The 17,303-nt window shown below is 43.8% G+C and overlaps 1 protein-coding gene across 1 annotated transcript in view; it reads right to left on the reverse strand.

Annotated features, from left to right (window-relative positions):
• LOC126412614 (leucine-rich repeat-containing protein 24-like) overlaps window positions 1-17,303 on the reverse strand; it is a 214,800-nt gene that overhangs the window by 149,678 nt on the left and 47,819 nt on the right. The window contains exon 3 of the mRNA XM_050082281.1: window positions 1,307-1,513. Within this exon, the coding sequence (XP_049938238.1) occupies window positions 1,307-1,513 (207 nt within the window). The remainder of the gene's footprint in view (window positions 1-1,306; window positions 1,514-17,303) is intronic.

Below are 17,303 nucleotides of genomic sequence, written 5' to 3' on the forward strand. Positions count from 1 at the left end.
TGGATTGGTTTTGCGAAAAGCCATCCCATAACGACATCCACACGGGTCTCCGAGATTTTTCAACAATACTTGTGATGTGATAATTAAATCAAGACCTGAAGCTATCGAAAGGCGTTGATATACATCAACGGGGAGAGATGAAAACGTGTGCCCCGACCGTAACTCGAACCCGGGATGGCTTACGTGGCAGACGCTCTATCCATGTGAGCCAGCCGGCCGGAGTGGCCGAGCGGTTCTAGGCGCTACAGTCTGGAACCACACGACCGCTACGGTTGCAGGTTCGAATCCTGCCTCGGGCATGGATGTGTGTGCTATCCTTAGGTTAGTTAGGTTTAAATAGTTCTAAGTTCTAGGGATTGATGACCTCAGAAGTTAAGTCCCACAGTGCTCAGAGCCATTTTGAACCATGTGAGCCACCGAGGGCACAGGGGACAGAGCGACTGCAAGGACTTATAGTTTGCTCACTCCCCGTGGGACCCACATTCCAAACTTAATGTCCACATACTACATTCGTAGTACCCCTGCCCATTACACTCATTACTCGCGGATGACAATCTTACCGAGTCCCGTAAGAGTTCGGGCAATGCGTGTGCATCCGCACAGAAGAAGAAGGTCAATGACCGGTTAGCTTTAACTATATATGAGTATGGTATCTGTTCTTTCGGACATGTCAGAAAGAACAGATACAATCTTCACAGGCCGATATACTTGTGATGTGTTAACATCTTTCAACTAAAGAATGTTTGTGCTGTTTCTTGTCGGTTTGGATTGTTTGTGTTAAATGTTGTAGATATAATAGCGGTGCAAGTGAGAAAGAAATTAGTGTGTGTGCATGTGAGTGTGTGTGTGTGTGTGTGTGTGTGTGTGTGTGTGTGTGTGTGTGTAATGGATTGAGGTATCAAGTGTGTGAAATAATCAGAAGATTTTCATTGTTTTTGTAAATAATTAAGGAACACAAATTCACTTCGGTGTGTCCTTATCTACGTCCCGTATATTTTATGCCACTTGTTAATTTGTCTACAGTTACTTGAATTATAAATTTTGATTCTGCAGCGAAGTGTTTGCTCATTTGAAACTTTCCCGCAAATTAAAGCTGTGTGCCAGATCGAGACTCGAACCTCGAAGCTCGGACCTTGTGTCATGCTCAGAGAGCTCAGCCAGTAGAGCACTGACTGTGAAAGGTAAAGGTCCTAGGTTCGATTCGGGATTCGACAGACAGTTTTAGTCTGTCAGAAACTTAATTGTTATTGTTGCTGCTGATACTGTGTAAAGTGGAGAGAAGATGGTGGAGAGTAGGGCTCCATACCTCAGCCTGGATCATGTGGTCAGCGAGGCTGACCTCGGGCGCGCAGGCGAAGTCGTGTGCGGGCACGTCGGGCCAGGGGCGGCCGGCGAGGGTGGCGGGGGCGGCGCAGGCGGGCGGCAGCGCGCCGTGCAGGGTGCGCGCCAGCAGCCACTCGCGCAGCGCGCGTAGCCCGCAGTCGCAGCGCCACGGGTTGCTGTCCAGCGCCACCTGCCACCGTTACACTGACAGTCAGTGGTGTGAGGGGAGCGTAGCTGCAACCAAGACCAACTGAACAGATGTGCAAATAACCTTGCACCCAATCCGTGTTTCTTCTCACATACATGGTGCAACGGCGTAAGTATCTACAGTTGAAACTACACGGCACTGGAAACAACAAAGTTTCACAATGAAATTAAATTCTTACATAGGCTGCAACTGAATTCGATGGCGACAAGCGGAATTTGTCACGGACCGGGACAACACGGATTATCCACATTACAAGAGTGGTCGCTTTAACCGAGCATATGTAATGTATTGAAGTGTACGACGTCTGCTGTAGGCTGACATTTAAATTTGCTAAATTCGTCCTAACAAACGATAAAAAATCCGTGAAATGAGAAAGAAAGTCAGATAATAATAAGTTTTGGTTTTGTAAAATATAAAATTTGCTACACTTGCCTTGAGCATAAACGTTGGATAACGCTCGTTACTCAATAGTTCCTGTAAATGGGACGTCATTTTGACGTAACACGCGGCCCAAGAGAAAATATGCTGTAGCATGTACGTACGTCACAACACGTGATACTGCAGATCTTACGAATACCAGCAGCCGTCCCAGGCAGGAAGCGAGTAACTGTTTCAGACAATCTTGATAATTATTGATTGCGAGTTTAAATGCATGCAAGTCCTCGATAGCACACGACAAAAGTAAGACCTTTGAAGGGTATCTTTCAGTTAAATATTGATTTTCCTTGGGCCTTGCACGGAGCCGAGCCGAGCGTCCCCGAAGTGTGGCGGACAAGCATAGTAGCGTGACATCAAAAGTTCGTGGCAGGGACTGTATATCCCGTTGGCACCGGACGTCACACGCAGTATCGACGGCAGCATAATCGGCTATCGATTCTTGTGAGCATCGGTACGGCCCTCTTACAAAGCTTACTGCACGCGTAACGGAGATTTACAAACAACACGTTATTCTTGGAATGATTTATCATAATTATTTCTATAACAAAATGTCACAAAATGATTTATCGACGATTAATACCTTCGTATAAGGGTGCTCTCTCAGGAGAGGCTATTATTGTCATCAATTTACAAACTAAGCATGAAACACACTTGTTTTATAACTTTCAGTATGCTGTTTCGAGGTAACACAGCACTGAAAATTTATCACAAACACGTCACCATTAGCATTAAATATTACTAAATGACGCATCAATGATATAAGCCCTCAAGAGAAAATATGATAGTAAAGACAGGAACGATAAATCACATTATTAAATGCTAGCGTAGGTTCGCACGCTACCACAAGCAAATATTTTTTATGTCAGCGTTGTTAACACAGTCTGGGACTTTCCTATGAATGTAATACAAGTATATTCGTCAATATTCAATGTTAGTTATGATTTTAGAGCGAAGGATGAAATAAATATTCAGCAATTTCCGAGTGTGATATTACGCGGGAAACAAAGATGACAGTAAACTGATGCGACTGAAACAAGCAACAATAAAATTCATATTCTGTCTTTTCACAAATGTCTGGCGATTTCCGGTTGTATGGTTAGGCAGGAACCTAAGAAGTCAGCTTAAATTGCAGCGAGTGAATCGACGAGCAGTAACATTCATAATTTTCACTGTCTCTGCTGATGGATGCGATTGTCGATATTGCGGATGACGTCAAAAAGACGTCACGTTTGTGGGTAGTGTTGTGAAATGAGAATTACCCATAAACGACCGTGTCAAGGAATAATTATGGTGAAATAAGGTATTACGTTAGATTATAGACTGTTGAATATCAATAACGTATTATTAGGTGTAGTGTTATGAACTCTGTATTGAATTATTCGAACTTTTTGCGTGAGTGCTAGTGAAGTTGCTTTAGAAAAAGTCATTTCTGAATAATAAAAAAAAGTTATTGTACCTTGGAGGTGATAAACGCAACTTTAATGCATCGCAGCTATACTTATGGCAAGAATACGGTTGCAAATGAAAGGAAATTAACATTGGTCCTTCTCATTACGGAATGCTGAGAAGAAAAGTTTTGATTTTAAAATGTAGGCGACATGGTCAGGAAAGAAGAGGTACAATATCGTGGCTATAAAAAGACGTGGGAAGAATTTCGCTTATATGCGAAAGTAAAATCGCTGGGCAAGAGCTTGATAAGAAAATACTGGAAACTTTACAGACGTCTAATGAAACACGCTGATTCCAAAATAGATTTAGGGATCAGTTGTAACGAGTTTTGTAACATACGTCTAACTTCCCGAGGTCAGTCATACCGTTGTATCATTACCTACAATGACAATAAAGTATAAATGCTTCATGTCCGAGCCGCGCGGGGCAGCCGTGCGGTCTCAGGCGCCTTGCCACGATTCCCGCAGCTACCCTCGTCGGAGGTTCGAGTCCTCCCTTGGGCATGTGTGTGCGTTTTGTCCTTAGCGTAAGTTAGTTTAAATAATGTGTAAGCCTAGGGACCGACGACCTCAGGAAGTTACCACAAATTTCAAATTTCCTTCACGTCGGAGATGAGAGTGTGGGCGAGAAAGTGCATCCGCACTGAAACGATCCTATCGGCCATCAAGCCGTATAGATGGATTTGTGTGTGACGTTCGTCGTTTCGGACATGTCTGCAAGAACAGACACAACACATATACAAATATATACGGCTCGACGGCCATTAATGTCATTCTCGTGCAGGTGCCGGGCGCTGTGGCCGAGCGGTTCTAGGCGCTTCAGTCCAGAACTGCGCTGCTGCTACGGTCGCAGGTTCGAATCCTGCCTCGGGCATGGATGTGTGTGATGTCCTTAGGTTAGTTAGGTTTAAGTAGTTCTAAGTCTAGGGGACTTATGATCTCAGATGTTAAGTCCCATAGTGCTCAGAGCCATCTGAACCATCTAGTGCATATGCTCTCTTTCTCTCTCTCCTGAACTCTGGCGAGAATACAAAGGGGTGCGGCGAACAATGAGTGTGAATGGCAGGGGGCGCTACGTCAGTAGTGTGCGACAAGATGGGAATTTCGGGTGATGTGAAGCGTGCTCGGATAGCAAAAGCAGTTAGGGTAACCACGCGTAAAGTGGGAAATCGCGGTTCGAGCCCCGTCTTGTACAAATTGCCACATGTTGCCATTCAATTCATTTCATTTCCCATTTGCGGCCGATTTCCTTTCATCATGTTTATGTACGTCTGCGCGATCGACTTGATTCTGTGTAAATATCGACTTATTTATGAATTGGTTACGGCACCGTACAACAGCAAGAAAAGTTGTTGAAGGTACTGTGACAGATGTGCATGTGTTTTGAATGAAGGTAACAACAGTCATGTGACTTTACCGTAATTGAGAGGATGTTAAAAGTGTCGTTCTTGTATCCAGGTGCAGGCCCGAACCGCCGCCGAAAAGAGTTTTGAATCCTTCCAGACATGCCTGGACCATTTAGAAATTCTGAACGAGCAGTGACAAGTCTCTGCAGTAATTCTTCAACCTTTAATGTCACTGCAAACACGGAAATCCCTGGGGTGCAGATCAGGTGGTCTTGGAGGCCGTGGTACAGGTCCTTCTCTCCCAGTTCATCTTCGGCCATATCGCCACGTTAAGTTTCGCCTCATTATAGAAGAAAAATGTACCGGAGCTCCGTCTTGCATGTACTACAATTTTCACGTTGTTCTAAGGGAATATACTCAAGAAGTCCTTCGAGGGTTGGGTTGTTTGGAGAAGGAGACCAGAGAGCGAGGTCATCGGTCTCATTGGATTAGGGAAGGACGGGGAAGGAAGTCGGCCGTGCCCTTTGAAAGGAAACATCCCGGCATTTGCTTGGAGCGATTTAGGGAAATCACGGGAAACCTAAATCAGGATGGCCGGACGCGGGATTGAACCGTCGTCCTCCCGAATGCGAGTCCAGTGTCTAACCACTGCGCCACCTCGCTCGCAGAAACGGAAGGTAATTCCATTCACTTTGTTTGTCTGGTAACATGTACGGCCCAGTAAGACGATCACCTAGCACTCCGAACCACACATTGAAGGTGAAACGTTGCTGATGTGGAAACAAATGCACCTAGACGACTCCAAACGTCAGATTTGTTATAAATGAAAACATCAACACCGGTGAACCGTGCTTCACCTGTAAAAAAAGAAAGCCTATTATCAAACATAGGGTTGCCTACAACTCGTTATTACATTCACCGACAGAACGTTAGTCTAGGAGCAAAGCGTGATATCAACGTTCGATAACACACTTGTTAGGGGTTGCAGTTATCGACCGCTGTCCGCATTAGTATCGTTGAACCAGCGAGTCGCGACCACCACTGGTAGCGCCGCTTCGCGGATTGCATCAAGTTTCTAGTGAGCTCTATTCCACTCTTGCTCGGGACGTCAAGTAGTAAAGTAGCAGAGCCTTCAGCTGATAGGAAGCAACCTCTAACAAGGAGCTTAGTAACGTCTGGCCTAAGTGAGGCTTCAATAGCTATCTGTTTATAATTATATGTATGCAGCCAAGAAGAATCCTGTACAACCACATTGGCCACCAGTCAACATTGGCGAAGACTCGTTCGTCGTCATCATAACACGAAGTCCGCCTCACAAAGAGTGAGCTCGTTACATGTGATATGGGTGAACTGCATTGCAATGCTTTGTTCTCCATTCACTACTGCTACTAATTCCAGAAAATCGTCCTTTTGTCTTCTTGTCCAAAGTTGTGTAGAGCGTTCGACTGTTTCCAGCACCATGTCTTCAGTTGAAAAATCAAATGGCTCTGAGCACTATGGGACTCAACTGCTGAGGTCATCAGTCCCCTAGAACTTAGAACTAGTTAAACCTAACTAACCTAAGGACATCACAAACATCCATGCCCGAGGCAGGATTCGAACCTGCGACCGTAGCGGTCTTGCGGTTCCAGACTGTAGCGCCTTTAACCGCACGGCCACTTCGGCCGGCTCCATGTCTTCAGTCACAGGTGTGATTCGTACAGGGATACCCCTCACATGGCATTTGGGAATCTCCCAGTTTCTAGAGGCGTTGACGCACGCTTGTAAACGTTCGACTGACGAGGTGCCTTCAGGCAGAGCATGCTTCTTGATACAAGTATGCAGCCTCTGTGTATTGCCGTTAACTCTGCCATACATGGAATGCCTATCTGCATACTCTTCCCCCCTGTAATGTTTCATGTTACCACCAACACTCGTACAACACAACTGTCGCTTCGCGAACCGCTGACAAGAATGCGACTTTAATGACTTACTGTGCGTCCTATCCATCCTGTTTACAACTCTATGACTCCGAAATGTAAACAAAGATAACACGACGACCTAGCATGCGGTGTTCACACAGAATCATGCCAACAGAGGCCGGTAACCACAAAGTCGCAATCATCTCGCGTACGGTTTGAGCCGTGCTGCGGCTCGCGTTGGTGCTGTTTGTAGGTTTTCGTCCTCTGCTCGAGGCCAGACTGTATCGTTTAGTTGACATGGTTGCGGTTGTTTGTCTTCTTCTCGTCTTAACTGGCGCCACTTGGTTTCGCAATTGTTGCTTGTCTGTTAGTGGCAGCAGCGGCGGTTAGCGATATGTGGTAAGTGTGGCCCTATCTTTGGGGCGACGTCGTTTGTCTTCCGGGTCGCCTCAGTGTGCAGTTTGGTTGGGGACTCAGGAGGAGCCAGGTCCGCGCAGTGTAAGAACACGCCGGGTCCGCTGGCAGCGCGCATGGACTGCCAGATCGAAGGCCTGTGGTCGCAAGGGTGCACGACCTCGTCGTAAACCGGATCCTGGAAGCTAAAGTTGAGTGCATATGGATTAAAGTAGAGAAGCCTCCACCATTGTGAGATCTTGTTATTCTCCAGTGACTTGGGTTCGTGTTGCTGCTCGTTGTGTTGTCAAGTCGAAGAGCAGCGAGTGGAGTGCTTAGGGAAGGCGGATCTGATTAGCATTCCTGGACTTCTAATTACTATTTATTGCGTTCTGTTTGTTACTATTTGTTAAGTTCAAACAGCGGTTTTTTTCCTGCCTCATGGCCGCTAATGCTGCAGTTACCTGCCCTGGGGGTTAGTGTATGTAACGGCAGTGTACGTTTCCTCGCCTGGCCGCTGCTGTCCGGTGAGGCGTGTGGTTTTGACAGGTTTCTTGATTGTAGGTTGGTTGGCGATCCTTCTACTCTGGTGGTAGTGATTCCTTTCTCGTTCCCGGCTGTCTAAGCACAGTATTCTGCGGGTGGAGTCCAGACTACCTGTTCCGGCTTTGGAGTATTTCTTTACATCTTTGCATTTGGTTTATTGGATGTCAGGTAGCTTCAGCAAGATTATCATTAGCCACTCGCTAGACTGCCACTAGTCTGAGTTACCACACTGTGAAGCGAATGCAACTCTTGGCTGCCTATCTCATCGCTCGCGAAAGTGTTTTTTGTCGGACCTACTCAGAGGTCGATTTCTGGTGCACCGTCTGTGACTGGCCCTTGTGTTTTATTTTTTATTTCCTGTTTTATTTTGTATTTCTAAATTTTTGTATATAATTGCCATTCTTAGCGTTACAGCAGGTTTAAATAATTGTGCTACCATGTTTACCATCATTTTGTCTCACCTGTTTTGTGAGCATTTGCCTGTCCTTTTACATTAACCTTTGCTATTGCATTGCTGATTTACGGTATGTTTGTTAAATTTTTTCATGACTGCTGTTCTTGGCGTTAAAGGACTTCAGCCGTGACTGTGGTTACTTGCCTTAAATTTCTAATTGGGATCACATTGGTTTGTTTTTTAAAAAAATTATTTGCTGTGTCTGTATTTAATGCTCGTTTGGTAAATTGTAACGCACTGAAAGCACTTTTAAATTCAATGGTTGTTTATTTCTTCACTAATAACGTGTGATATATTTATTTATTGCTGTGTCTGGAATTAAGGGAACCAGTAGTAACTGATTACGGCCCCGTCAACAATCGTAACCGAATCCTGCCTTCCTTGATTACCAAGTTTCACCGTTCCTTCGTGGACGTATGTTTACTGTGACGTTTTTGCTTCTAGTATCGTGTATTTTGAAATTTTTGACTTAAGGCCGGAACTCTGCCCAAAACCTACTAGAGGTGTGCCGTGATAATCGGAAAGCTTAGCAACAGTCGTCAAACCCTGCAGGCAGTTATATGGCTGAGGGTGAGATGGCGTCGGAGAAATCAAAGTGGCAGCAGCTAGGGTCAGAGGTATCCACCACTAGGTGGGGCTACCGAGCGGAGTCTTGCAGGAAGCAGCAGAATTAACGGGACATCTAAGCAGCGAACGGAATTAATGTGCGATTCCAATGGCGTGGCTGTAAGCCGCGTGGCGAGCCAGTCACGTGTGCAACAGTATTCCTTAAATGTAACAAACGGATTGCATCCCTTTGCGATATCGCTTCTATAATTGCTGTGCGTAGCAGTCAAGTCGCTCGCCGCTTTGGTGTCTACTGTCGCGCCAGCAGAAACGGTTACATCAAAGGAGTGCCACAGTAACGGCGCATGGTAACCTGCGCGGCTTGTGTTGCTACAGCGACCACATTGGTATTGCAATTCTGCGCTGCGGCCGCGGGGCGAGGAAGGCACTTGGGAGCTGCCAGAGTATTGTGAGGGCGAGCGAATGACGGAGCCACCTGGTGGCCGTCGTGTCTGGACTACACGATGGCAACTCCTCAGAGGAGTGCAACTGGTTGTTTTACGATTGGTTCCGTTGCCGATGCCTGCAGAATTGTTATGGCTGGAGTGCACGGGCAGTGTTTGTACGCCGCGTTGGATTAGCCGAGCGGTCTAAGGCGCTGCAGTCATGGCCTGTGCGGCTTGTCCCGGCGGAGGTTCGAGTCCTCCCTCGGGCATGGGTGTGTGTGTTTGTCCTTAGGATAAGTTAGGTTAAGTAGTGTGTAAGCTTAGGGACTGATGACCTTAGCAGTTAAATCATAATATTTCACACACATTTGAAAAACTAGTGTTTGTACCTTCGAGCTGTGTGTCCCGCCGGGCCATCAAGACAATATTTCGTGGTTTCATCTTTATATCGGTTCGATGCAACCAGCCACGAATTCCTCTCATATGTCAACCACTTCATCTGAGCGTAGCACTTGCATCGTACGACCACATTTATGTGCTGGACGTGTCCCAGTCTCGGTTTTCCCCTACAGTTTTTACCTTATAGAGCTCCCTCTAGCACCATGAAGTTATTTCCTGATTATTAGTAGATGTACTGCCGTCCTGTCCATCCTTGTCAATGTTTTCGAAGTTCTCCTTTCTTCACCAACTCAGCAGAGAAAATCATCATTCCTTATCTTATCAGCCCATCTAAGTTTCATCTTCCTTCCATAAGAGCACATCTCAAATATGCCGATTCTGTCCTTTTCTGGACGATCCACAGTCCATGATCTACTACCGTTAAATGCAGTGTTGCAAATATACATTTCAGAAATTTCTTCCTCAGATCAAGGATCAGACTTCTCCTTGGTAGGAATCCCCTCGCTGCATGTGCTGATCTGCTAGTTTTGTCCTTCTTGCTTGGTCTGTGTTAAGCGTTAAGAATTCCTTAGCTACGTCTTCTTCATGGTGCTCAATTTTGACGTCACGATCATCGACAATCCACTTTCTGCTGCCTCTCATTACTTCCGTCTTTTTTCCTCTTGTAACTTCCTTTGCATTCTTTGTGCTTCTTTAATGGATACAGGAGCGAAAAGCAGATACAGTTCATGGACAGTGTATTCAGATATTAATTTGTTCTTCATCTAATATCAATCAGTAAAAGTAATACATAACATCGTCTATTGTATTTGCTAAGAGTGGGTTCGAGTGCAGAAATATTTACGGATACAAAGATTTACAACCCAATCAGTCTTCAATACAATGACTCTTCCGTAGATGACGAGCGCTGAACTCCATGAATAATCTGTAAATTTTATGAAATGGAAACACACAAAAGTGGTCTCTGTCCATCGATGCTTGAATTTAAGTAGCCCCGTCGCTGCAGCTCTGGAGGGGGAATGTTCGCATATCACTGGCAGTGGCGTGAGATTTGATCACAGCGCCCTCATGTGGCGGTGCGAAATGCGGCGGCGTGACCAAATGGCGGCCGGTACCATACTTCCGTTACGATTACTAAAGTGGAACATTCTACTTTAATTGACAGTCCTCTGCTTTATAGAAGCTTGCATGGAATTTGTTCTAGGTGCTGTCCAGCAGTGCTTCATGTTAAAAGACTACGTATCTTAGTTCACTTATTACATTTTACATTGTTGGTGGATAAGATTTTCTGTTGAAGTTAATGACATGATACGTTGCTTCCACTTGCTTTTTTGTAACTATTTCGCTGGCTGGAAATTTTCCTTCAACATTGTTGTTTTTATTTTTTATTATTGTTGTATAGTAATACCAGGAATTTGTGATTGTAGTTGATTTTTGTTTTCTTAATAGAGTTGTGTTGCCTAGGAGAACACATTTACGCCCCCACAACCAGTAGACCTTGCACACACTAGCCGCAGTGCTGGTGCACCCCCATGAAAGCCAATCTGCATTAATTTTTTTCAGTGGTGGAGCTGATACACTGGCAAATAGAAAAGGTAATGGCTTAACCTACTTCCGACGAAGAAGTAGTTAGCGACGTGGCGCTCACTCTGGTTGGGAATGAATTTGGAAGGAAATGGTTGTATCATTGTCAAAGGTATCATCTCGGAATTAATCATTGTCGGGTTGGGGAAACCAAAATTCGTCGACACAGGAACCGCGTATTCAAAGGTGAACGTTGAGCGTGTCAAGTTTCTGACGCCATAGCGTGGAAAAAGTATACTGGGGAGTCTTTCCAAGCGTGTAGAGCAATATTAATCACGACAGATGTTCTGAACGTGCGTTTGAACGTAGACCAATCACATGGAAGAACGCCACCTACGTCACATGCTCGCAATCTCTCTTCATGAGACAGTCTGGATACGCCATATTGGGTTTTAGTTTATATTATAACTTATATCCTCTGCTTGTTTGAGATTTCTAAGCAAAATGAAATTGGTCTCTCGGAAACACGTTGTTTGTTGGTACGATTTGTTGTGACAAACTGGTGGTTAGTAATTTTCGCTTTGTAACTTACCCGTTAAAACAGTATGCAGATTCAAGGAAAAGGTACACTCTTTGACATAAAACTTGACCGGCGGCCGGCCGCTTCAGAGGCTAAGTCCGCGCTGATCGCGACATGGGACAAAAAAACTGGCCAACTCGCTAATTCTCTAAGTCCGGTTATCTGCACAATCTGGCAACACTGTAGACTGCGGCACTTCCTGGAGGAAAACTTGTCCCATGATAGAGAAACTCTAGGCTGATTACGCCTGTGGTCTAGCGGTAGCGTGCGTTGTTTCTGTTCATAATGTCAGTGGATCGAGAGCAGCTGGCATAAAATATTTTTATAGCCTCTTCTGTCTGAATGCTGAAGACGTGAATGTAATGGTAGCGCAGATTCAATCTATTTCGCTTTGTGACACACCGATATCAAAATTTTATCCAGTAACGATTTTGCGGCAGATTTCCTGCAGACTGTCCTCCTCTGGACGCCGTATGCGGCAAAGCTCCGGGATCCATTTGCTGGCTACTGGCAGCGGCCGTGGCGACAGCAGCGGCGCTGCACTCCCCCGTTCTTTATCGAAAGCGCCTGCTACCGCTCATCGCTTTTGATGATTTAAAACGCTTTATTATTAAATGTTGCTCCACAGAAAATTTCTACAATTTCCATTCACGCTCAAAAGCAACGGAGACAGACGCCCTGATTAGTAGGCGGGTATTATATTACATTAATCGGCAAGAGCTGAGTATGGCCCGAAATTAATTTTATAGACTGGGACGAAATGAAACCACCTCACTACATTCGATGAATTTATAAATGCTTCATACCTCGTTTCTTTTCCTTTCAAACTCAATTATTTGTGCAACTTTTGGTCAATGTTTGGATGTTTTCGTCAAGCCAGAGTGAGCGTCTGTGGTGTAAAGTGTATTACAGTTCTTGTTTCAATCCTTATGGTAAGTCTATGCGATAAACTGTGTGAATACCTTGCAATGCATGCTCTGTAGCAGTGCAGGAACACTGCACATTTGGAGTTCATGAAGTATTTATTGTTTATCGGAAGTGATAGTTAAGGTCATCAGATTTAAACCAGAAAAATTTGTCGTTTTCAAGGTTTCAGAGAACGGAAAGGAATTGCTAACGCCGGTGTTAGAAAACGTCTACAGTTAAATGCTATTGCAAAAATTTAGAAGAAGGGAACTATATTAATGAACATGTGCACTTCATAAACAACCTTCTGACATGTTAGACCTATATGACGAACAAAGCTCAAATTTATATCGTTGACAGTCGGTTTGAATCTTTTCAGGGTCTATTTTACAGTGAAGCACCTTGGAATTTGCAAAGCTGGGTAATGTGGCCACAATGGTATGGTGGAACGAGCTATCACAGGTGCAATGCGTGGGTTCAGGCATTTAATTTTAAGAGGCACAAACAGATTTATTTTACCTGTGGTAACCTCAAGAGAAAGACGTTATAATCCAGAATCCGCATTAAACATCATGTTCCTTCATTACCAACTGGGCAGAGCCGGTTTACGTTGGGAAATGACACAGCGGAAGTCATGGTAAACAGAAATACAGTCGCCAGTAAGCTTACTTACATTAGAAAATTTTATTTTATTTGACGAACCGATAGCCATTTAAAGGGACAGGGCTCTTATTTCACTTGTACTTGATTGAACTAGAGACGTTTAAAAATTTGGTGCTGGACTGTGATTCGAATTCGTATCTCCTCTTTCGAGGATCTGAATCTCTCGGAACAGTATAGTTCAGTCATTTCGTTCCTTTTCCCAAGACTGCAATCTTCTCTAGGTCTCCTCCAAAGGTAAGTATGTTGGTCTGAAACCTGATCCAGTACAAAAATATTCATAATTTCATTTCTAGCTTTATCAAGTGCACACCCACCTGCTAGTGAAAATTAACGCGCAATTTCAATGTCTGTTCATGTGTTTCCAACAATCGCAAGAGGTGTCGTTATTTCTGGTCAAACACGCGCACATCTTACTGTTCATGAGTAAGCAACTGATACTTAAGCTATATTCGTGGATGCACGGTAAGTTTGCAGTTCGATTGTCGCTTAGGCACAAAAGTTTGTATCCTTATTTTAGATTCAGACACCTAGCGGCTCGTAAGAAAAACCGATACGTAACATTTGATTTTTCTTAGTTAACAATCGGATTACGTGTTGGGTTCGTATCTCCGTCACAGAACTTCACATCATGCACTTCATCTTTAAATGCATGCACACTTTGTTACTTCAGAATGGAGGTATATCAGACATCTTTCGTGGTTAGATAACAGGGACGAAAGGGTCTTGATAGGAGTCACGGTTTATTACAAAAATTGTCGTCTTTTATTTTCAAGTTTAGATTTGGTTACTGGTATGGGCCAAAATTTCGGTAATTCATGACTCTTCATGGCTAATCATCAATATACCATGATTCAATTTCTTTACAACAATTTTTTACACTCTCTCTCATTGCTTTTTATTTATCTCTCTCTCTCTCTCTCTCTCTCTCTCACACACACACACACACACACACACACACACACACACACACACACATTCTTTTTTATTTTTATTTGTATGTTGTGCTCGACTATCGGCGAGGCACAAAAACGCCTGTGAATGACTTTCTTAGTTTTGAGTACACTTACGAAAGAAATATAAAAACAACAATGAGAGTTACTGATTTATGATGCTCAGTTTGCAGTCAGTTCTGAGTATTATTAGTAACTACGCTCCAGTCCCTAAACCTAGTTAAAGAAGGCGAATCAGACGCATTACGTATTCCAGGCCGTAGCAGCCGCGACTTGGAGACACCAGCTATGGTCACTTCCCAGACCGCTGTAGGATCACATCGGTTCGTCTTCTTCCTGCTGGTATTGTAACTGAGATTTGGCAACAAGGCAACGTATGTTTGGCAACTCTGTGATCGACGAGCTACTTCCTGGTGTGCACGGAATTAAGCCTCAAAGTTCACTTGATTTTACCTGTCATTTCCATTGAATAATCTGAGTTATTATCGCTTGAAGGGTAACAAAAGATTGAAAATTTACGGTTTTCAGCCCAGGAAAGTCGTTGCAGGTGGAAACCGCAACTAATCGCGACCTTCAAATAGCGGTTTACGAGTTCGAGTTCCTATTGCCCTCGTAATAGGAAGCTCAGACCCATACCTCCTCGCCAGCTCTGTGGTAACGTGCTGACCTGTGAAACAGCGTCTGTTACGGTTCGTAGTTCCAGTCTCACTGACTGTAACGTTTTTATCCCTTCTGTGAAAGAGCTACAAGCAGTCAGATCAAACATCAATAAGGAAATCGCAAGAAAATGCTTTCAGCTCATAGTGCAATGTTGAAAAACTTACAATGCTGCACAACAGGTAAGGCCTCTTTCCGCTGCTGCCAAGCGAATTTTGGGTTTCTAGGAATACGTAACTATATTTATGAATTGCCACATTTGCATACCTCTTGAGTATGACACAGCATACCAATCAAACACAGACCCAATCAAAATCTAAGTGAGTAGTATTTTACTAATTCGTGTCGATAGAGGCATGCTTGTGTACAGATACTTTCGTCGTAAGGTTATCATGGTTAGTTTTATTTCATTTCTTATAATACAGTGCACAATTTTCGTAAGGTTTCCTTTAGTTTTGTTAAAACAATAGTAAACATGAGAGAGAAATTAATCATCAACGATATATGCGAATTCTCTGATGTTACCTATGACAGTCTGATAATGCACATGCAGTTTATTGATTACATGCATGTAGAAAACTTGTTCTGAGTTAAAGCTGTCAAACAAAGTTTGAAGAAGAATAAAATATCACTACCACACGACGGCTAATGTAGAAAATACTTTTCTGACATATTATGGCACGATGCGCTTTCCCTGCACATCTTCGAGATGCATCTGCTGCCTGCTGTCTATTAAACCTGAATAGAACCAAATGTCACAGTAGTTAGCCCTTTTTCCACATGCGACTACTTTGGGTTGAGAAGTGAAGGGAATTATGTTCAAAGTTCCATTAGATTGATACCTTCAGCAGAGAGCAGAATTGCGTTTTAAAAAATGTAGCACTGAATGTATTCGAACTCGCGACATCTTATCTATGCTACAAGCTGACACGTAGCTACATAAGCTCCAGAGCTCGGCAACTATTCCTCCAGAACTTTTGGATTCCACAGCACTGTGAGATTATGCATATGGCCAGGTCTTGACTTCTGAGAGACAAACAGTTACAGCTTTTCTTTTGGACTGAAAGACGTTTTCTAGTAACAGATAGCGCAATAGAATAGCTCAAGTGGAAAGGAACACTTCCTATTTAAACTTCTGCATCCTACACTGTTGGCACTTGTGTGTAGGTGGCAGTTACGTGATTTTATTTCTGTGATTACAAAATAGTCGAATGTATGCACTGGGTAGCCGAGGCAGCTAGTTCATGGTGATTCGGTCAACCAAGTAAATGAATTTACTGAACATGCTGCAAATTACTACAGGGAGCCTGTGTGTCAGAATTCTCATCCAGTGTGGCGCAACTGCGTTACGATAGAAAAATGACTCGCAGAGAAGAGGATTTCGTGGTCTGTTGGACGGATGGTAGGTTGTTATACCTATGGTCTGGGTTCGATTCCCACTTCCGTCAATGATTTTAGATAGGGAGAGACAGATTCCATTCTCTCCTGGCTACACCAAGTGAAGGAGATATAATGGCTGCGTGGTCTGAAAATTCACATTAAAGATGATATTCCTTCTTTACCACGTAGACGGTAGGTTGAACCACAATAAAGTCTGGAGTGGCGACGTGTAGAAACTCTATCACCAGTAACCTTTCTTATACTAGTTATTTATTTCAAGTGACGACACAAACGCTATGTATGGTCACAGGACACTTATTCCATCTTTTATTTCAGCTTCTGTATGTCGATAAAATTGGTTCTAAACTGGGAATGCAACTCAGACCGCCCTTAACGCGGAATTTGATCCCTTCGTGGCAATACAGCTCGGCTACAATTTGTTGTTTGTTCAAAACTGCAGATTCCTCAACACCTTCACATATTACGCGTGAATGGGATCGAATCCTGGCCCGGCACTAAAGATTTAATTATGTATTATCAAGCTCTATCAGGAGAACACCTATCTGCTGGTGGATGATGATTTTGATTTTTAATGTATTTTCATTCGTTGTCAACACTAACGATATCTGACGTTTTTAACTCCCAGTGAGACACAGAACTATTTGCGAGATGACTGTAAGTTCAAGATGCTATTCTGAGCAGCTGGTGGAGAAAAATTCGGTAGCTGACGTCTCTTTGTGTGTAGTCAACAACGATATGTGTGGGGCTCTATTCCCAGTGAGCGCTGAGCTCTTCGTCATATTATTTCAGTTCGTCGTGTCATTTAATGTTCATACATATTCTCAACTAGCTGCTCGTGAATAACTTTAATTTTTAATGTCATTTTGTGTTAAATAGTTCAAATGGTTCAAATGGCTCTGAGCACTATGGGACTTAACTTCTAAGGTCATCAGTCCCCTACAACTTAGAACTACTTAAAGCTAACTAACCTAAGGACATCACTCACATCCATGCCCGAGGCAGGATTCGAACCTGCGACCGTAGCGGTCACGCGGTTCCAGACTGAAGCGCCTAGAACCGCACGGCCACACCGGCCGGCCCCCACCATCTGGTATCAATGCATTACCCTATCATCCATTATATATAATCATTTTCATAGTACACTTGATATTATAGATGAGTAGGACACAAGACA

This window comes from Schistocerca serialis, chromosome 7 (genome assembly GCF_023864345.2).
Source record: "Schistocerca serialis cubense isolate TAMUIC-IGC-003099 chromosome 7, iqSchSeri2.2, whole genome shotgun sequence".
NCBI lineage: Eukaryota > Metazoa > Arthropoda > Insecta > Orthoptera > Acrididae > Schistocerca > Schistocerca serialis.